Source organism: Spinacia oleracea, chromosome 4 (genome assembly GCF_020520425.1).
Source record: "Spinacia oleracea cultivar Varoflay chromosome 4, BTI_SOV_V1, whole genome shotgun sequence".
In the NCBI taxonomy this organism is placed as follows: domain Eukaryota; kingdom Viridiplantae; phylum Streptophyta; class Magnoliopsida; order Caryophyllales; family Amaranthaceae; genus Spinacia; species Spinacia oleracea.
In genome coordinates, this window is record NC_079490.1 from 158441020 (window position 1) to 158463031 (window position 22012).

Below are 22012 nucleotides of genomic sequence, written 5' to 3' on the forward strand. Positions count from 1 at the left end.
ATTAGCTGTAGGAACTTACTATTTGTCGTTGCCCTCCGGGCTAGTTTTGGAACTGGAAGATTGTTTCCATGTTCCAAGTCTTACTAAAAACATCATTTCAGTTTCTTGCTTAGATGCTAAGGGATTTTTCTTTTTAATAAAAGACAATAGTTGTTCGTTTTATTTTAAAGAGATGTTTTATGGATCTGCTAGATTAGTCAATGGACTTTATTTATTAGATCACGACAAACAAGTATATAACATAAATACCAAAAAGGCCAAAAAGGATGATTCAGATCTCACCTATTTGTGGCATTGTCGATTAGGCCATATAAACTTGAAACGCTTAGAAAGACTTCAAAAGGAAGGAATTCTAGAACCATTTGACTTAGAGGATTATGGTAAATGCGAATCATGTTTACTTGGCAAAATGACAAAGCAACCTTTCTCTAAAGTTGGAGAAAGAGCAAATGAACTATTGGGTTTAATCCATACAGATGTATGTGGACCAATGAGTACAAATGCTAGAGGTGGTTTCAGCTACTTTATCACTTTCACTGATGACTTCAGTAGGTATGGTTATATCTACCTAATGAAGCATAAGTCTGAATCCTTTGACAAATTCAAGGAATTTTAGAGTGAAGTAGAGAATCAATTAGGCAAGAAAATTAAGGCACTGCGGTCTGATAGAGGCGGTGAATATCTGAGCTATGAATTTGATGACCATCTGAAAGAATGTGGAATTCTATCAGAATTGACTCCTCCTGGAACACCACAATGGAACGGTGTGTCGGAACGGAGGAACAGAACCTTGCTAGACATGGTCAGGTCAATGATGGGTCAGGCCGAACTTCCATTAGAATTTTGGGGACATGCACTAAATACAGCTGCACTCACTATAAATAGAGCTCCGTCTAAAGCTGTCGAAAAGACTCCATACGAATTATGGTTTGGAAAGCCTCCAAATGTGTCTTTTCTTAAGATTTGGGGATGTGAAGTATACGTCAAACGATTAATTTCAGACAAACTTCATCCAAAATCTGACAAATGTATCCTTGTGGGCTATCCAAAGGAAACAAAGGGGTATTACTTCTACAATACATCTGAGAACAAAGTGTTTGTTGCTCGAGATGGTGTCTTTTTGGAGAAAGATCACATTTCCAAAATGACAAGTGGGAGAAAAATAGACCTCGAAGAAATTCGAGTCGAACAACAAACTCTAGAGAATGCTCAAGATGACATTCAGGATGAAACTCAGAGATCTTTAGAAGAATCTGGTGAGAATCATGGTCAATCTAGAAATGTTACCCCGCGTAGATCGCAAAGATATAGATCTCAACCGGAAAGGTACTTAGGTATTTTGACGAACGAGAGCTATGACGTTCTATTACTTGAAAGTGATGAACCTGCGACTTACAAACAAGCTATGACGAGCCCTAGCTCCAAGCAATGGCAAGAAGCCATGCAATCTGAATTAGACTTCATGTCTGAAAACCAAGTATGGGATTTGGTCGATTTGCCAGATGGCTACCAAACCATTGGAAGCAAATGGGTTTCAAACTGAAAAAGGACAAGGATGGGAAACTTGAAGTTTTCAAAGCTAGATTGGTTGCAAAAGGTTACAGGCAAGTCCACGGCGTGGACTACGATGAAACCTTTTCACCAGTTGCAATGCTAAAGTCTATTCGGATAATGTTAGCAATCGCTGCATATTACGATTACGAAATATGGCAGATGGATGTCAAAACTGCTTTCTTAAACGGCGTTTTAACAGAAACTGTGTTTATGACACAGCCTGAAGGTTTTGAGGATCCAAAGAATGCTAAAAAGGTATGCAAGCTAAAGATATCAATCTACGGATTGAAGCAGGCATCCAGGAGCTGGAATATACGTTTTGATGAAGCAGTCAAGGACTTTGGTTTCATCAAGAACGCAGACGAATCTTGTGTATACAAGAAGGTCAGTGGGAGCAAAATTGCTTTCCTAGTATTATATGTCGACGACATATTACTTATCGGAAATGACATTCCTATGTTGAACTCTGTCAAGATTTGGCTTGGGAAATGTTTTTCGATGAAGGATCTAGGAGAAGCACAGTACATATTGGGCATCAAGATTTACAGAGATAGATCTAAAAGGATGATTGGACTTAGCCAAAGCACTTATATCAATAAGGTGCTTGATAGGTTCAAGATGACGGACTCCAAGAGAGGCTACCTACCCATGTCTCATGGAATGACTCTAAGCAAGACTCAGTGCCCAAAAACACTTGATGAGCGTAGACGAATGAATGGGATTCCATATGCATCATTGATTGGTTCAATAATGTATGCTATGATATGTACACGCCCGGATGTTGCGTACGCACTCAGTGCTACGAGCAGATACCAGTCAGACCCAGGAGAGGCGCATTGGACTGCTGCCAAGAACATTCTGAAGTACCTGAAAAGGCACAAAGATGACTTCCTGGTCTATGGTGGAGATGATGAATTAATTGTTAAAGGCTATACGGACGCAAGTTTCCAAACCGACAAAGATGATTTCAGATCACAGTCTGGGTTTGTCTTCTGCCTCAACGGAGGAGCAGTAAGCTGGAAAAGTGCTAAGCAAAGCACCATTGCGGATTCTACAACTGAAGCGGAGTACATTGCTGCACATGAAGCAGAAAAGGAAGCTATATGGCTAAGGAAGTTCATAGGTGAACTTGGTGTAGTCCCCTCCATTAAAGGACCAATAGCCCTGTATTGTGACAATAACGGAGCTATTGCACAGGCAAAAGAGCCTAGACACCACCAGAGAGTCAAGCATGTACTTCGTAGATTTCACCTTCTACGAGAGTTCGTTGAAAGAAAAGAAGTCGAGATAAGCAAAATTGGAACTGATGACAACATATCAGATCCATTAACTAAACCTCTGCCGCAGGCGAAGCACAACTCGCACACTGCAGCTTTGGGAATCAAGCATATTGGAGAATGGCTTTGATGTCTCTGTTTAATGTTTTGAAGTTTTAGAGTTTAAATCTTTGTAAAACATTATTGGTTAATCATTCACAATAAATGAAAAGAATTCATTTTTCCATTTAATTTGTGGTTTATTAAATGATGAGTCCCTTCAATTTGACGATATATTCAAGATAGACTGTCAGGACCAGTCCTGTGACTAAGAAATGTCTATCAAGTGAACTTGAATGTCAAAGGTTGAAAATGGTCCCTAGTCGGAGTTTTCTATAAAATTGGACGCATAGAAAACGTTAGACGACTAGAATGCAAGATGACTAGTAGTTCTGTTTCTTGAACTATGTGGACATGGCAATGTCATAATCATTTGCATAGATACTTACTTTGGGAAGACTAGTATCGGACAAGACCTATGAAACTTTACTGTAAGAGATGAAAGTCTGTCATAAGTAAATTTCATTAAATTATTAGACACTAAATCCTCAATACCTGAGTGATTTGAGATTACTTGTTTGAGAACTGGTTGCTTTGACGTTGACCAACCGTCGCACCGTAAAAGGAGGCTATAAAGGCAACGCTCAGGTAATCACCTATCAAACGAAGTCTAATCTCAAGATCGCAAGATTGGGATTGTCCTCCCATAAATCGGGATGAGATGCTTAAAAGTTGTACAAGGCCACTCGGAGAGCTAGAAACTGTGAAATGCATGGCCGTGCTCGGATGAATCATAGGCTATGATTATCTGTTTATTTGATCAGTTGAACTCTGAAACCGAGGAACACCTCTGGACATAATAAGGATGACAACTCTTACCTTATGTTCAAGAGAAAGCATCGAGCGACAAAGGAATTAGGAAATGCACACTTGTCCCTAAGGACAAGTGGGAGACTGAAGGAAATAATGCCCTTGGTCCAAGTATGCATTCTATGTTAAGTCTAATAAATGCGGTTCAGTATTAATTAACAAGTTAATAATTCAGTGAGATCAAGTGAGCTGAATGCCTAGCTAGAGGCCGCTTCAGTTCAAGTGGAATTAATAATATTAATCCACAGCTTACTCTTGACTGAACCCGTAGGGTCACACAAATAGTACGTAAACGGATCAAGTATTTAATGGCATTAGATACTCCATCTATGGATATTCGGAATCGACGGATCTTGGTTTCAGTGGGAGCTGAGATCGTCACAGGCAAGAAATGAATACTCCGGAAACGATGATATTGCCGGAAACGGAAATATGGATCGTATCGGAAATATAAATATTATCCAAGTCGTAGATGTTGCCGGAAACGGAAACATGGTACGTATCGGAAAATATTATCGGAAATGGAAATATTACCAGAATCGGAAATATTGCCGGAAACGGAAATATTGTCAGAATCGGAAATATTATCGGAATCGGAAAATAATTCCGGAAATGGAAATATTAAATATTTGTTCGAAACGGAAATTGATTCCGGAATCGGAAATATTAAATATTGTTCGTATCGGAAATGAATTCCGGAACCGGGAATTTAATCGGAAGCGTATCGTACGAATTAGCATCGGACGAGGCCTGCCGGACGAAGGCCCAGCACGAAGTCGGGCCATCGCCCATCAAGCCAAACGCGCGCCCAGCCAAGGCAGCACCCAGGCCCACCGCAAGGCAGGCCCAGCGCGCGCCTAAGGCCATGGGCCTCGCTGCGTGGGCTGCTGCTCGCACGCACGCATGGGCGGCCCTCGTGGCTGCCGTGTGTGTGTGTGAGTTTGTGTTCATGCACGATTCCTAAAACTATTAGAATTAGTATATGATTAAATTCCTATTCCTAAAAGGATAAATTAATTAATTAGAGTTCTTATAGGATTCTAAAGTTTAATTAATTCGTATCCTACTAGGATTCCAATTCCCTTTCCATAACTCTATAAATACGTGCCTAGGGTCACATATTTTCAGAGATTAATTCAAGTATTCAAAGTGAGTTTTGAGAGAAAAATTCATCCACATTCCTTGCTCAATAGTGCCGAAAATTCTAGTACCTTAAGGGCGATTCTAGTTGGTCAATCTTAAGGCGGATCCGGACGTGCTGTGGACTATCTACGGAGGGACGACACTTGGAGTCCTAAAGACTTGTTCTTGTTCGGTTCGGGCGCAGCTAGGGAAGGCACGCAACAAAGAGTATGCATCTAAATTATGCTATATGATTATGTGTAAATAATATGTATTCCTGGCTTAATGGTTGTTTCCGCATGATTTATGTATTGTCATATGTATCATAACCTAACAGATGTGTTCTACATTCGAGGTACCCTTGGGGGTGAAGAATTGATCATTCTCCATACGGCTCATGGTCAAAGTGTATGATCTTTTCCTAGTATACTAGGCATTTGTCAAGATGCTCATGACATTTTGACATGGAGGGCGTTCGCAAACAAACATTTCCTAGAATAGGAGGCGCTTTGTTCAGGATCGATCTCCCTTTTAGTCAAGGACCCTTTTGCCTCCATAAACTGACCTTTGCATCATGGTGAACCCAGACTTCCCTTGGGTTTAGAACTTTTCTATCCACATCATATTCATGACAGTGTGACAACGTTCTTTGTTGTGTATGGTGTGTGGGAGCTTTTGCACGCGTGAATGCCTAACTTCGAGACCTTAACTTTGCCAAACATTAGCCTCCACTTAGGTAATAAAAAAACACCTTAAGAGCCCATTGTGTGCCACACATAAATCGCCGATTAGAATGGTCATTTAGGAGTGCTTCTCCGTTCAATTCAAAACCCTCAAACACGTCTCACGCAAAAAAGCTTAAACCTTCAAGTCCTAATCATGACGTCATAATGCCGAAATTTTGAGTCACAATTCCAGACCTTCTAACTATGGCGTCGTAATGATGAAATTTCGAGTGACAAATGCCAAATTTTCGAGTCCAAACCATGGCATCATAATGTCGAAATTCCGAATCACAATACCCAACTTTTGAGTCTAAACCATGTCAACGTTATGTCGAATTTTTGAGCCAAGAAACCCTTCCAAATTTAAGGCCTAGTCCAAATTTCCCATTGAAAATCATAGTCAAGTTCCAAATTCAATTTGTAGTCCAAATTTCAAATTTAAATTCTAGTCCAAATCCAAATTCAAATCCTAGCAACAAGTCAAATTCAAATCCAAGCTCAAGTTAAAGAATTCCCAATTTCGACCCAAATTCCAAATTGTCAAACTACATAAATGTCAAATTCCATTACCATCTCTCAAATTGCCAAAATTTCAAGTACAATCCGGTAAACCCCCTTCAAATTCAAATTCTCCAAATTTCAGAATTTCTAATTCTATTCAAAAGTTCAATGTCCAAATTCAAAGTAAAAAAATTCAAACGTTCAAATTTCGAATTACCAAGTTCCCATGTTCAAATTCCGAATGTCCAAAATTCTATGTCAAATTCCTAGTTCGAGCTACGAGTCAAAATCTATGTCTACCCCTATTGAGTTAAAACCCGCAAAATCATCTTCTAAATATTTCCAAATGGTTGAAAGTCTCCATATAGAATTCAAGTCCAAACATACTTCCAAGTGGGTTGAAAATCCCTAGAATAAGTCCTAGTTAAAAGTAGTTCCAAGTGGTGAAAGTCCCCACACAAAATTCGAGTAAAAAATTACTTCTAAGAGGGTTAAAAATCCCCAGAAAAAGTCATAGTTCAAAATTCCGTTTCCAAAAAATACTTTCAAGTGGGTTGCAAGTCCACAGAAAAAGTCCCGGTGAAAATTCCGTTTCAAAAAACAAAAAATATTTCCAATGGGTCAGAAATCTCGAGAAATGGTCCTAGTCCAAATATAAAAAATCCCACTTCAAGGTCCGGAAAAAGTCAAACTAAAAATCCAAAATCTTAAACCCAAATATAGCGGAGCGCTGGTTAGAGTCTTTCTAGTTATCATTCTATTTGTTGGATGGTTTTAATTGTTGATCGTTATTTACAATTCTCGTGGTCTGTTTAATTGCTTGTTAATCTTGTTTGACCATACTTTATTGATTAAGTGTTGTTAATATTGGATTATGCATCGAGAGGTATAGATCTGATGTTTTAGACGTGGGACAATTAGGTAGGACTATTTTCAAGTAAATTGCGAGAGTCTACTAGTTATGTGTTCAAAAGAAGTCTTTAGATTCGAGAGAGCATGTTCTCCCTAATTATTGTTATTGATTAATCGTTATTGTCCGTTTGTCAATCCTAGTATGTATTTGCGGTGAACCGTTTTCCTAGACCGTTTTATCATACTTGTTATTTACATTCTCGTCTAATAATTATAACATCGAATATTACTTGGTCTCAGTTTTGATAATTATAAGAAAGTTTTTTCTACGTGGATACGATTTTTACTTCCCTAGCTATATTTTAGTTGGTGAACTAAGTTTATCTTTGATAAGAGTATGATTTAGCCTGTCAGAAACACAACTCTGGATTCTTTGAACCATACCGTTACTGTCGCATGGGATTTGTTTATGCTAGTGCGTAATAGCCCCTACATTAGCAAGTAAATAACCTTGTCTACTATATTTATTGTAGAGTCATAGTATTCAGTCAAATGGGCTATATTATTATCATTCATTTAAGATTTAGATATTGCTATTATCAAGAGTCCATAAGAGACTATGAAGGAGATGAGAAGAGAGAAATTGTCTGTTGTTGAATTTTGTCTATGCGAGGTTAGCTGTTGGGCTAGACATCGGATGCTTAGTTTTCTCTATGGCTTTTTCCCGAGGATTTTAAGAGAGAAACATATGCATAATCAAATTTGTGGCTGTGAGAAGCGAACTTATATAGTTATACTAGATTTCGAGTTTTGAATTTGTTTTACCGATGTTAAATCACCAAATATTTAATTTTCTCATCCCGCCGCAATCCCGCCATCAACATGTCCATATCCTTATTACTCTGTGATAGATTGTAAAGTATAATTTCACCTACATAATCATTTATGAGGCATGAAAGTTAAGTTTTTATTTTGGATTGTATCCGACACTCTTATTTATAAATCACTAATTCGTATTGCTGTTATAGCTCATTCATCAAAAAAAAAAGTTTGTTAAAAAAGATTAATTTCTGAAAAAACCCAAATGAAATTTATCTCTCATCTCCAGCTAGCAAGCTAGCACTCTCATATCCTCCTCCTCCTCCTCCCGCCTCCATAGTTCTGATTGCCTCCTCCTCCTCTTAAGATCCTCCAACAAAACCACCATCTTCTAGTTCTATTACCACCTCTAGTTGGCGGCGCCTCTGCCCACCACCCCTCCTCTGCCGCTGCTACACTCGGTGTTGACGACAGTGTATATTTCCTCATATATTTTCTTTACTTTTTCAAATATTTATCTAATTTTTTGAATTCTTCTGTCGATTTATTTGTATTTATAGATCCAAAGAGTTTGTAGTCTTATGTGGGGATGATGGATTCATGGATTTTGCCTGATAAGATGTTTCAATCTTGTTGTTAAATATGTTCTGTTGGGTTTTCCTTGTTGGCTTTGTTTAGGTGTTGTTTTTATATCTAACTACTCTATACCCAGTTCATAATTCTAGTATAAAAATCATACTCCTTAACCTTTTTTTTTTCCATTTGTTTTTTATTAAATACTATGTCTTGGGAGTTGATTTGGTTTTTTAACGAGGGAGAAGAGTAGAAAAGAGCAATACTTTAAGGGCATTATAAAATTTTGTTTGATTAAATTAATTTATAATTTTATTATATACAGTTTATGAGTTTGTTTGAATAAGAATTTGGGAATATCATTTTACTTTTTTAATTTGAATTATGGAGCTTGAGGAAATGCAGGTGGTTGAGGTTTTGTTCATGAGAAGATAGTGTATTGGGTTAGATTCAAACACTTGATGGCTTAAGAAGTTTGATCATTTATAAGGCCTCAACACCATTTAACCACTTTAACCATTCGGTCTAATTTCGTAGGCTTTGTTTATAACACTTTTATGTTATGATAAAAAACTATGAAAATCGGCCTTTTCTTCATGGCTCAGGGACGGGCCTGCTTATGTTCATTTCGGTCTGTTTTTCAGGCTGTTTTCTGTAGAAAAATGGCTGAGCCATCCAAGGTTATCCATGTTCGAAATGTGGGCCATGAAATATCTGAGGTATTAATTTTACCCTTTTAACAGTTCCCACTTTCTTGCTGTCTTTTTATCATCACAGTTCTTATTAGCTTCAAATTTTGAAAAATATGATGTGCTTTTGTATTACTTGTTATCTTTTTTGGTGGGAAAGACTACAAGTTGGCTTCATATAGAACGTTGGTATTGGACATTTTTTAATTTCCGTGTTTATTTCAAAAGAATGTACGGAGTTGGTGTTATTCTACAGTCCTATGGACCTACCTTTTCTGTCTTTCATGGTGCTGGAAAAGGTGAATGGCTTGAAAATTAGTGCGGAAATTCTTGTACCGGACAGTTTGACAAAGATATAAAGTTATTCCTACGTGATTGTTTACTTAATTTGCAATTTTTTACTTAGTTTCTTGTCAATTATCATGACCGAGATAATCATTCCTAGAAAGAAAGACAATAATGAGGCTGCTGTTTGTCGTTTGTGTTTGGTAACAATTGATTAAGTAGTAAAGCGTGTGTAATTATATCATGCCTTGTGGAACATCGGATATGTTGGCTCAAGCGATTATATAACTTTTCTGGCGCAGTCAAACATTGCTCAATGCTTTCCTATTCCTTAATAAGAGCTCACTTATTTGGATAATTGGAGTTATTTTCAGGAGTTATTGTTAAAAATCACCTAATATGACTCAACTTTAGTTAACAACTACCTATTATGTCCTTTTTTAATTAAAACATCTGCATAAGATGAATATTTTTACTTAGTAGCACTACCAGATGATGTTTTCCGTCCCATGGGCCCAAATATTAGCTTTGCCACCCTCTACTGTCATTATTTCCTTATAGCTTTCTATTCCTTACCGTTTGTGCTTCAAAAACCCCCCTTTCCCCTTTATGAATACAACAAATCCCTAGCAAATCAAACAAGTGTTCAAGCTGAAGAGATTGTGAAGACTACCCATTATAAAATACATTTCTAAATTATCACGTTACAACAAGTTGATGTTTCTATTAAGTTACTATTGGTCCCTGAATTTTTGAACTAGGGTTTGCAATTTTTTGGGAAATAGGACTTTATGTGATTTTCAATTATTTTGGGTAAGTGGTGATGAATAAGTTTAAACATGTTGAATACTTGTTCAATTTGGTTGAGTTGGTGGTTGAGTGGGAACATGTTTGGATAATCAAAGTAACAGAAAATGTTACTTGGTAGTGCTACCAAATTAAAATGTTCGCATTGGGTAGGTTTTTAAGAAAACAGACATAATAGGTATTAGGTATTGTGGAAGTTGGTCACAAAAGTTGATACTCCGTACATATTAGGTACTTTTTGACAATTTCTCCTTATTTTTACCCACTCCGTCCCAAATTATTCTTTACACTTATCATGACACAAGGTTTTAGGAGATAAATTGTTGTTTGGTTATCAAATATTAAGTTATTGGAAAAGTTGATGTGAAAGGAGATAGTAGGGTATTATTTTAATTGATTGTAAGAGGGTGTGAGCCCTTACTTTTTGGTAGTGGAAATTGAGAGTTATTAAAATAATTGTGAGGTGATTCCTAAAACAAAAGTGTAAAAACTAATTTGGGACGGATGAAAATGGAAAGTGTAAAAACTAATCTGGGACGGATGGAGTACTATATTTCTTGAATACTTTGTAGTTAGGTTTTGGCCTTGTTGGCAGTAGTTTATGGTAGTCTTTCCTTGCTTGACAAGCTGACTTTATCGGTTGTTTTAGGCTCTGTTATGTTTACCTTATTCCCACTTATTTAAGGAAAAATAAGTTCATATAAGTTCGCTTAAGTTCAGATAAGATAAGTTCAGGAAAATTAAGGGCTACCCAAGTAAAATTGATGACTAAAATAAATTTTGATAAGTTATAATAAGTTCAGAAAACATAAGTGAAAATCAGGTTAATAGAACTCATTAGTTAGGCATTAGCTTTAGCAGCTAATACAGATGTTTGGTAAAATAATATGTAACCTAACTTTCTCATTCGGGCTAAGAAGTTTTACATTCCTAGTTCTTTCCCGTAGAAGTTTGTAGTGACTAGTGATGCCTTTTTGGGAAGAATTGGTGGTTATCAATAATGCTACTTTTGTAATTGCCTCGGAAAGCTTCTTGACTATAGGTAATTTCCCAAAAGGGACCAAAATGTTTTTCCAAATTCCAAGGGTAAGTATTTAAGTATTTTATACGAATATCGTTTCTTCTTGAAAGTGAAGAGCCTTAGGGAACATTTATATTTGTATAACGTTTTGTTGACACTTGGTTGGCTAATTTTCATTTTCCTTTGAGGAAGCTTCAAGTTCGGGGTATATTTTTTGTACAAAGAGGTTCTTGATTGGTCTTGACTCTTGAGAGATGGAAATGAAAGAATATAGAAATGGGAACACTTAAATTCAATCTACAATGATCAATGATGTGGCATTCGTGTGGGTTCCATATTATATTTATAAAAAGGATTTTCTTTGATATCGATGAGAAGTCATTTATCTACGAGAATTTTTAGAGCTGGTCAGTATTTTTCCAGTGTTTTTTTTTCCCTTCGTTCAATTACATTTTGGTCGGACGATGGTCCATCTTTTTTTATCAATGTGAAGGGTAAGGGAGAAAACTTGGCACTTTTAGTTTAACTTAAACCAATTGCAGGGGAAGAAACCCAGGATGTGTTTAAATCACACTTATATACTGAATTCATTTAGTTTGTTGGCAACCATATTGGGTTTATGGAGGGTGTAGGAGCTGGGCTAAGTGGTTGCAAAGCTTAGGTGATTATGTTAGTGTGGCTTGAGATTAGTAGCCCCCTCAACTGAAAATTGTATCAAGCAAGCCTAACTAGACTATCGTAACCTACAACGAGGTAGGATTGTTTGGTGGGAGTTAGAAAATGGGCTTGGTAAGAACCAATTCAGCAAAAGGAGACGTGTGGTTAGTAAATGCAGCTCAACAATTCTCCTCTATAAATCATGGGCCTCCTTCAAAATTCAATTATTTAGGTCTCTTTGGTTCCATTTTAAGAATATGGACAACTCCTAATATCTTAAACTTTTTAACAACTGGTTTTGATTAATTCGTTACATAGAGATCAGTTATTACATTTGACTCACTAAGCCACCATAAGTTGCTCAAGAGTATTGACGAAGGTTTTTCTCCTTGGTTGTTTTTTCTTAGTTTCCTAGATTTAGGTATTTGGTTGTTTATTATCTGAAAAGTGAGAGGGTAACTGTAGAGTTGAAGAAAGAACGTCTTTGTGATGTAAGCTATTAGCGCAATAGCAATAAGAGGTCTGTCAAAAGGTTTGTTTCATCTTTTTAGAGGTTTGTTGACAAACCTCTTATTGCTAGAGAAAGTTACTAAAAGTTACAAAGTAAGAGGTTACTAATTAGTATCTGGTTCATTTGATAAATTTTAGTGGGGCCCACTAATATAAATTACAAAAAATTCTGATTTTTATACATAAATAAAATTATGTAATATTATAAAAATTATTATTTTGTCCATTTCCGATGGAGCCAAAGATTCATTTGTTCTTTTGGCTGTGGGATGTAATGGACTAAATCAAAATGACTCTTAAAACCTTTTCGCTTCCTCTTCATGAAGTAGAAGATGGTCGTCCCATTATTGCTTTTGGGTCAATTGGAAACAACCTCTCTGCAATTGCAGGGGTAAGGTTGCGTACATCCGACCCCCCCTTACCCCGCTTCTTGCGGGATTCTCTTTGAGGCAATGGGGTAATGATAATGATATATATAAAATAAAATTATGTAATATTATAAAAAATATTAATGGGCCCTATACACAAACCTTTAGCTAGGTTCATCTATTACTGGTGAAAGGTTTGTTGGGAGGGAGGTTTGTACAATAATGACGTGGCATGTGAACAAACCTCTTAAATGTTTGTGCTATTGCTATTGCCCTTAGTTGAACATACATATCTTTGAGGTTTGTCTATCTGTGAGATCCTTTTGTTACTTCTTACCTTGATAGAGCTGCTATTGATCTCTCTCCGTCTATAGTATTAAGTAATATGATTCTCCTCGACCTCTTATACAATGTTGTTGCTTTATTTTACTTCATGAACGAATCTTTTTGTTTGTCCAGAATGATTTACTTCAGCTGTTCCAACCGTTCGGAGTCATCACAAAACTTGTAATGTTGCGTGCAAAGAATCAGGTTTGTGCATTGTGTGTATTCTAGAGAGGGCAGTACTGAGATTCGACAATACATTTTGGTTAAATGTCTGATGCAAAAACTTTCCCAGGCTCTTGTTCAGATGCAAGATGTTGCCTCCGCTGTGAGTGTTTTGCAGTGCTACACAAGCACACAGCCAACTATAAGGTTTGTTGAATGAAGATACTGCTTTTGTCACAAGCTTTTTTTTATTGGTAACAGTGGATGGATATTGATTTTTGTGTGTACATGTAGATGACGTTTCATTATGCTGAGATTAATTGAATTTGCGAATTCTTTTCTGGACCTAGTTTGCACTGATAGGCTTTGGTCTATGGAATCATTTGTCAAAAGAGTGCAGTACAATTACCAGTTGCCTTTTCTGTAACAATTTTATTTTGATTACTAAATGAAATTCCTTAATGCACTTACTGACGTCAGCTTTTGATTCGTTGTTTAATTAACTGGAGGTAACCTTCTTTGTTCTGTGGTGGATTTTCAAGTTTTTGACGATCCTGCGGAAGTGGTCAGTAGTGTTAGAAATAATAGCTGAAGATGCTATGCTGGATGTTTTTTGCTGTTTCATGTTTCCCATGTTCACTAGCCTAATATTTTTTTTTTGCTTGCCATTGCTATTATATGCATCCACGTACTTCAAAGGGTTCTAATTCTTTATGGAAAAGGTGGTTGCCTCCTAGCATAGTCAGTAACTCAGTGTGGAATAACTTAACATTAGCTGGTAGAGTTTGCAGGGGTGCATGAAAATATGACAAACATATGATTTGATAGTTATCTTTTGATTCAGAGTAGCTTGTAATTATGAGTTGATTTTCACCTCTTCTTTATTAAAAGAATACATCTTATAGCTTAAAGAATTATTGCTGGTTTGTCCAGCCTCTACTGTCGATAGGAGACTTGGAGATCTTATGTCTATTCATGTTAGCCGACCCCAAATCATTTTGGGAATAACGCTTTGTTGTTGTTGTTGATTTTGGAAAAGCTTGTGATAGATTGTTTGCAGTTGCTGACTTGCTGGATAGGGTGATCAGTTGAAAGGTTTTTGATCCTAGATGGGAAGAGATTGATTTATACCTTTTCTTGTCCCTGCCAAAATTGAAAAAAGCATCTGTGATATAGTTGATTTATCAAAATGGAGATCTTATGTGAAGTGGCCTTGGAAAGACTTTGTCTGAAGGATGTTGACGAGTCTGGACAATTCCATGAAATTGGGAAAATAGGTATTCTTATGTAGTGTTCACCTTGATATCCATGATGGTGGCCTAGCCCGGTGCTTGAAGCATGGAGAAAAAGATCTCGACTCACTTCAACTGTTAGGAGTGAAGATGGTTCCATATATGTTATTGGACTCTTCAGCTTGAATTGGGCTAGTAGGTATGCGAATTTGGTTAATATCCACGCTGGTGGCAAAGGCTAGTGCTTGAAGGTAGTAGCGAAGAGGGATACGGTCTATGTAACCCTTGCCATTGGAGGCTATTTACTTGGCTGTGAAAGGGCTTTGAATGAGTGTGTAATTTTGACCACTGTTATTTATCTGCTTACTTTGACTCTGTGTATCTTTGCTTCTTGTTAATCTAGATTTGGCAGTTCATTCAAATGCGATTTTCACAGATAAGGCTAGCCCAGCACCAATTCTCACACTCTTACTCCCAATCTAAACGAAAGCGGGTTAAGACTGAGAAATCATTTGACAAGGATGACGTTTAGGAGGATGATATGGTGAGCATCAGAGGCAGGTTGAGAATAGGTTTTGATACGTAGTGGAGCTAGTTGAAACCAGAGGATAGTCAATTATGCAGATGACACTTATTGGTGGTACTAGTCTAAGATTGGCCTAGGAAGGTCCTTTGTGCTTTCAAGGAATTCAGGAGATTGTTGAAGCACTAATGATATTTCTATTGCATGTACTGTTAGTAAGGAATTTCTCATGGATGACATGTAGTAGGGAAAAAGGTTGTGGCGAGGTTTCTCTTATGCAGGTTTTCCTGTTTGATTGTAGATGTTCTGTTGGGAGATTCACTGGAAACCTCTGTAGGTTATTCTTGCTACCAAAGTAGAAGTTCAACATGATGGCGGTTTGTTAGGTTGCATTACATCCAATGTTAAATCAACCTCATGATGACCTCCTCCTTTTTCCTTCGTGCACATGCTGATGTGCAATTTCCTTCTGAGAATTTTCAGTTATTGGTATCTTGTTCATTTGAGTGAAAAGAATTGGATAAAATAAAACACTTTAAAACAGATATCAACTCTAATCCCTCGAGAAGGGCTACCCATCTTCCTACTCCCTCTCATTGTAGGTCTTTTTTGAGGGACAGTTTGTTTGCTTGTATTTCTTCTTGTTTCTTTAATTTGTATGGAGTTATTTTTTATTGTCTAATAATATGCTCCCTTTTAAAATATCAAATATCTAATGGTTTTATTGCTGAAGTGGCCCTCTTGCACTTGTTTCAACTGTTCATTCACATTGTCTTCAGTTATATTAAGACATGGTTAATTTGCATTGTTCATTCAGAAAGTCTTGGCTGTATTCTGACATTTTTTTCCTGTTTTCTTGTATGAATTATCTTTTTCTATCATGTATGTATAAAGAAAAACATAATTATATATAAACTGTACTGCTATGCTCATAAGTCGTAACTTTAAATAGCACAGCTGAGATATGAACCTTAATATTTATTTGTTTTCTTTAGGGGAAGGAATGTGTATATTCAGTTCTCGTCACATCAAGAATTAACAACAATGGATCAGAACACACATGGACGAGGAGATGAGGTTGGTATACGTATCATTTATAAGTATATGAAGTTTGTCTGTATAGACATACCTGTTCATGGTACATGTTATGGGATTACTCTGCTTTTGGCTGGACATAATCATCTATACTGTGTGTAGTTTGATTTAGATTTTGTATGTGAGACCATAGGAATCTATTTGTATCGTCTGACCTTTTAGGTTTCTGTCTATGAATCTTTCAAAATTGACATTCATGCTGCTGTTTATCAACTAGAAGTCTCCAAACTTTTTATTCATGTTTCATTTTATGTATTAATCATGATTGTATCTTTTACTCAGAATTTGGAAATTTGGCCCAAAGGTGGTCTCAGTGATTGCTAATCACAGCTCCAGAAAGCTGAAACCTTTGAAAGATGTGTTTGTTTTGAAATATGTACTATTCCTAGTTATCTGTCTTGTTCTGTGGAGTTTTGACTACGGTCACAACTCACAGGCTCACAGCCTAAAGCATGAAAGAAGTAGTTCAGGTTCAATCATTTTGTTCTGTACTGGATATGTATCACAGTAGGAACTTGGATGTGGAGGTGGTACAAGAAGATTAGGACTTTGTGGTTGAAACTTACGACATTTCTGGAGTAGGCTGCAGTCAGGAGTATGTATAGGTTCTTCAGTGTACAGGAATATGTCAATAGTGTCCTAACATTTCTTTTGAGGCTAGCTTCACCAAAAGAGAGGAATGTAGAGTGCTTTATTGCCAGTCCTGAGCAAAATCTTTTAAGATAGAATAAAAAAGATTCTAGTATTCCCTGTGGGAATCTTCTCCCTGTTCAATCTACAAAAAAGTGCATGGTGGGAGAGAGGAGAGGAGGGGAGTTGAAACTTGGAGTTTTAGTGGCCCCAACATGACTACATCTCAAGAGGACTTGTAGTTGTCATAAAAGTCCTACGGAACATAAGCTACAATTGGTTTGCTCCCAGTAGATTCTGATTTGATTTGAAACCAATTTTTCTCTTATAGCATATGTAAGGATTTACACATGTTATGTGTTGCACTGTATACATTTTTCTTCTTCTTTTGAGTTGCGGTAAATGACTTGTTATGCAGTAAGGTTGCTGCCGACCCCAAAACAATTTGGGACTAAGGCTTTGTTGTTGTTGTTGTATGCAGTAAGGTTGCTGCTGTACAGTCTTTAATTAACAGACTTGTGATGGTTGTTTTGTATTGGCCTTTTGCTTATGTGAGCTTCTAGTATGCTTCATGCTTTCGTTTCATTTTGTTGTACGTGGTAGTGGTATAAAAAATATGTGAAATAATTTATACATGCTTTGTTTCTTTAATATCTCTCTTCATCTCTCTATATATTCTTCTCTATTTATTCTCTTCTCTCTCTCCCCCTTTTCCGTCTCTTTGCTGGTTTGCTGTGGGGCATCTCTGGGAACTCAGCCCAATCGAATTCTATTAGTTACAATCCATCAAGCGGTCTATCCAATAACTGTGGACGTGCTGCATCAAGTTTTTTCTCCTCATGGATTTGTGGAGAAGGTTGTTACGTTTCAGAAGACAGCTGGTCAGCTTCTTCAAGTTTTTCTCTCTTTTCTGCTTTCTTTTCTTTTCTCTCCCATTCTTCTTTTCTGTCTAGAATTGCTTCTTGGTATAAGTTTTAATGTTACACATATGTAGGTTAACATGTCATCTGTTTGTGACTTTGTGATTTAAGTTATTCCACTGGGGAACGGATGTTTTTACTTTTTCTGAAATGTGCATTTTGCTTCAAGGAACAGTTTCTTCTGAGTATGCTTGTTTTGTAGGTTTTCAAGCTCTTATTCAGTATCAATCACGCAATAGTGCGGTGACCGCAAGAAATTCACTTCAGGTTTGGGTTCACCCAAATATATTTGTATTTGCTTCTGACACTTGCTTTGGAATGACCTAAGTCTGGTGAATCTTCTTTAGGGACGCAATATTTATGATGGTTGCTGCCAACTAGATATTCAGTATTCGAAGTATGTCTGACAGCTCCTGTAACATTGGCATTTGTTTATTTTGCATGTAATTATTTTGGTGATTGACTACATGTGTTTGAACTTATATTGTACTAATTTGTTTTATCATCTTGATGCAGTCTTGAAGAACTGCAAGTAAATTATAACAATGAGCGGACAAGGTATGCTGCATTCTGCAAGCTTCCATTTAGGGTTGTTGACTTCTGGATGCAAAAGAATTCTTGTTGAAGCAGCGTTGTTGAATCTAATGACGATGCATTGTTTTTTTTATTCTATATGCAGGGATTTCACAAATCCAAACTTGCCAGCAGAACCAAAAGGCAGATCTTCTCAGGTATGCCGGAATACCGACTAAGAAAAATGTTCATTTCTATCAGCATAAAGTTAACATGGAGTTTTGTAACAGCCTAGCTATGTAGATGGTGCTGGTATGTATCCACTTCCAACAGGTGGAGCTCCAGGTGATCAGCTGTGTTTATATCTCTTAATTTTTTCTTGTAACCTACATTACAATATAGAGTTTAATTTATTCCCCCCCCCCTTCTTTTTCCGTGTTTCAGGTGCATTTCCACAGGTACTTTTCGTGATTTGATGGAAGGTTCTTATTGGCGATGCTGCTGATGCTTCCATCTGATATGTTTTTCCCTTTTTTCTTTCCGCGTTCTTAAAATATTGTTGTCTATTCTCTTACAAGTACATTGACGTCATTTCTTCCTGAAAATCCTTTTTGCACCATATGTATGTTCCTTGTTCAGTTCCATGTGAGTATTCCCTGTGGTTATTCATGTGTTCACAGACATCACAGTAACTTCCACTGTGTGTTCTTGTATACTTTCTTGTTTTCAGCCTAATGATGTCAATAAATATGATATTGGTGATTGCACATTGCATGGTGTTCATTTTGTTAAGACATACATACATTTGTATTCTTTTAGTTTGAGGAGATGTCATCACATGTATGACATTACTCGAAACAAGACGGAAGCTATTATTTCTTCTTCTACTTGAAAATATGACATGCACGGCGTGTATTTTGTTACCAGATAAGTTTATAAACATATATTGTTTGATTTGGGGGGATATAAGACATGACTACTCGAGAACAGACAGAAGATGTCTCTTTCTTTTACTTGTGTTTGGTGTGGGGGAAATGGTCAAAACAATATGATATTTTTTTGCAGTTTATATGCATTTTCTTCCATTGTAATGTGTGGGATTCTCATGTTATGTTAGCATTTTACATTTTGGACAAGTGAATAAAAGGGCAAGTTTTTTTTTAGATGGCGAACCATGCGGCTATTGCAGCTGCTTTTGGAGGTGTTTTCCCTCCTGGAATCACAGGAATGAATGACAGGTGCACACTCCTTGTTTCTAGCCTAAATCCTGATGTAAGTCAACTCCCTTCCTTTGCCTCTTATGACTCCCTCCTGCTATGTAATTGTTTTATTATTATTATTTTATCGTTGTGGTAATTTGTGATATGGGTTGTATTTCAGAGTATTGATGAGGACAAACTATTCAATTTATTCTCTCTATATGGGAACATAGTGAGAATTAAACTTCTTCGTAATAAACCGGATCATGCCCTAGTGCAGATGGGTGATGGCTTCCAAGCTGAATTGGCTGTTCACTTTCTGAAGGTGTGCTTTGAATGTTTCTTTTAGTTTTCATTTGTTAATGGAGTGAGTTAGAACTGAAGTGGTGGTTTTCATTGGGTAATGTAGGGGATAACACTATTTGGGAAGAGATTAGATGTGAACTTTTCCAGGTACCCACAAATCACATCAGGGGCGGACACCCACGAATATGTCAACTCAAACCTGAACCGGTTCAACCGTAATGCGGCCAAGAATTACAGGTACTGCTGCTCACCAACAAAGATGATTCACTTGTCATCTATTCCTCAGGATATTAGTGAAGAGGAGATAGTGAGTCAGTTGGAAGAGCATGGCAGTATTGTTAACACCAAAGTTTTTGAGACAAATGGGAAAAAGCAAGCCCTTGTTTTGTTTGAGAATGAAGAACAGGCTACTGAAGCTCTTGTGTGCAAGAATGCAACAACCCTTGACGGCTCTGTCATTCGCATCTCATTCTCTCAGTCACAGGCAATATGAATGATTTTCCAGATCAACCGTCTATTCCTCATTTGCATTTGCGTACTATCAGAATCTGAAGCTGTCTATGCAACCTGATTACTTACTTGTATGGTTTTGAGTGTGTTAGAATTATCTTGTTTTTACATATAACTATACTAATTGCTTCTTCTGATAAAAGCTTCTTCACAAGCGATGTTCAGAAGGTTGCAGCCTTGAGCGTATCACTATTTCTTGCTGTATATTCGCGAGTCTGCTACTCCTTTAGTTTTCTAATTCTTTCTTCTTTGTAATACGTTTAATGTGTTGCTATATGCTGCATGAATTTCTAATACTCAGTACTAGATTGGTTGTTTTTATCGTCAGGGCTACCCTTTTTTAAAAATCTGACAACTGAAATTGATTCCCTGCGTCTCTTTATTTTTGTTTTTCTTATTTGGAATCTTTTTGTTTATATCTCGATGAATGAATCATACGTAATGTAATGTGCATGTTCAAGTTAAATGCGAGATGTTAGTTTTTTAGAAAAGCGAAAAAAACTCTAAATGAATCCCTCTGGAATCTGGATCATGATAAAAGAAGGAAAGCTTAGTACACAGTTGAATCTGGACTACAAAATTTGCACATTTAGTTTTGTTTTAGAATTGAAATAAACTTTTGTTTATTAATTTTGCTCAAAACTACATACTGTATATCCCAAGAGTAATTTGGTTGCCTGCTCAAATAAATAATCAGGAGATTTGAGTGCTGTTACCGGTTGTTTCATTAGCAAAGCAACCAATGTGGCCTCTCGCTCTCCCTTTCGGCTAGGGAATGAAATCCTTATATCATGATTCATGGATCGCTACCCCTAGGGGGCGTTTGGTTGGGGGTTTTCAGGAAAGGGAATGGGAATGGACTGATATCATTCCCTTTGTTATTGTTTGGTTGGCATGTTTCACCATTCCCTTTACCCAATTTCATTTTTGGGTTACCCCAAAAACCTTCTACACTGATTCCCCACCCCCCCCCCCCTAGACTTTTCCATTCCCATTCCCCCAACACTTCTACAAAAACATTTACCACCTTATAACACCCAAAGTCACCTGAACCACCACCCCATGACCCCACCACACCCCACAAAACCACCCCCACCACCCGACACCACCACCCTAAACCCACCAGCACTACCCGAAAACACCCCCTTACCCACCCGAAACCACCCCATGACCCCACCACCACCCCGCGAAACCACCCCTTGACCCACCCCCACCACCCGAAACCACTACATGACTCGAAACCACCACCCCTTACCCACCCCCCACCACCCGAAACTACCCCCTGATCCACTCCCACCACCCGAAACCACCCCATGACCCGAAACCACCCCCCACCACCACCACCCCAAATTCCACCCCAACCCTAAAAAATTGAAGAAAAAACAAGATTTAGAATGAAATTACCTTTTTTTTATGCAATTTATGTCTTGAAATGGTCAAATTCGGCTATGGAATCTTCAGATCTGAGGATTTCATAGTCGAATTAGAACATTTAAACATCAAATTCATCCATAAAATTGTGAGAAAATAAGATTAGAGGGAGGGGGTGCATGGTGGCGGAGGGTGCTGAGCAAGAGAAGGTGGTTGGGTGGGCTGCGGAGGGAGGGTGCGCGGCGGAGGGTGCGCGGCGGAGGGAGGGTGAGCGGCAGAGGGAGGGAGGGAGCAAGGGAGGGTGGGCGGAGGAGGGAGGGAGCAAGGGAGCAAGGGAGGGAGAAGATGAATGGAAAATGAAAAATACATCCCAAACAACATTTTAAATCAAAGGGTTTCATTCCCATTCCCCTTCTATCCCATTCTTGATTTCATTCCGTTTACCCTGTGTGAACCAAACGCCCCCCTAGTGCCTTTGCTTAGGTTTTTCTATATTATACCATACTCCGTATGTTTTACAGATTTCTACATTGTACTCGAGTGTTTTATTTAAAT

At 37.6% G+C, this 22012-nt stretch overlaps 1 protein-coding gene across 1 annotated transcript; it reads left to right on the plus strand.

The window, feature by feature from the left end:
- Positions 1–7965: 7965 nt before the first annotated feature.
- LOC110802895 (polypyrimidine tract-binding protein homolog 3) lies at positions 7966–20407 on the plus strand. Its single transcript, XM_022008349.2, has 15 exons — positions 7966–8234; positions 8977–9051; positions 13129–13200; positions 13289–13365; positions 15909–15990; positions 17396–17519; positions 17761–17825; positions 17906–17955; positions 18075–18116; positions 18238–18289; positions 18362–18416; positions 18516–18529; positions 19236–19343; positions 19452–19595; positions 19680–20407. Exons 2-15 carry the CDS (start codon positions 8995–8997, stop codon positions 20067–20069), a joined length of 1332 nt encoding a protein of 443 aa, XP_021864041.1. The 5' UTR covers positions 7966–8234; positions 8977–8994; the 3' UTR covers positions 20070–20407.
- Positions 20408–22012: the final 1605 nt, after the last annotated feature.

Excerpts from the sequence above, each read along its gene's own strand:
- LOC110802895 (XM_022008349.2), top strand. The coding sequence starts at position 8,995 with ATGGCTGAGCCATCCAAGGTTATCCATGTTCGAAATGTGGGCCATGAA. Across the intron at positions 9,052-13,128 it reads TGGGCCATGAAATATCTGAG|AATGATTTACTTCAGCTGTT; the intron begins GTATTAATTTTA and ends TTGTTTGTCCAG. Across the intron at positions 19,344-19,451 it reads TTTCTAGCCTAAATCCTGAT|AGTATTGATGAGGACAAACT; the intron begins GTAAGTCAACTC and ends GTTGTATTTCAG.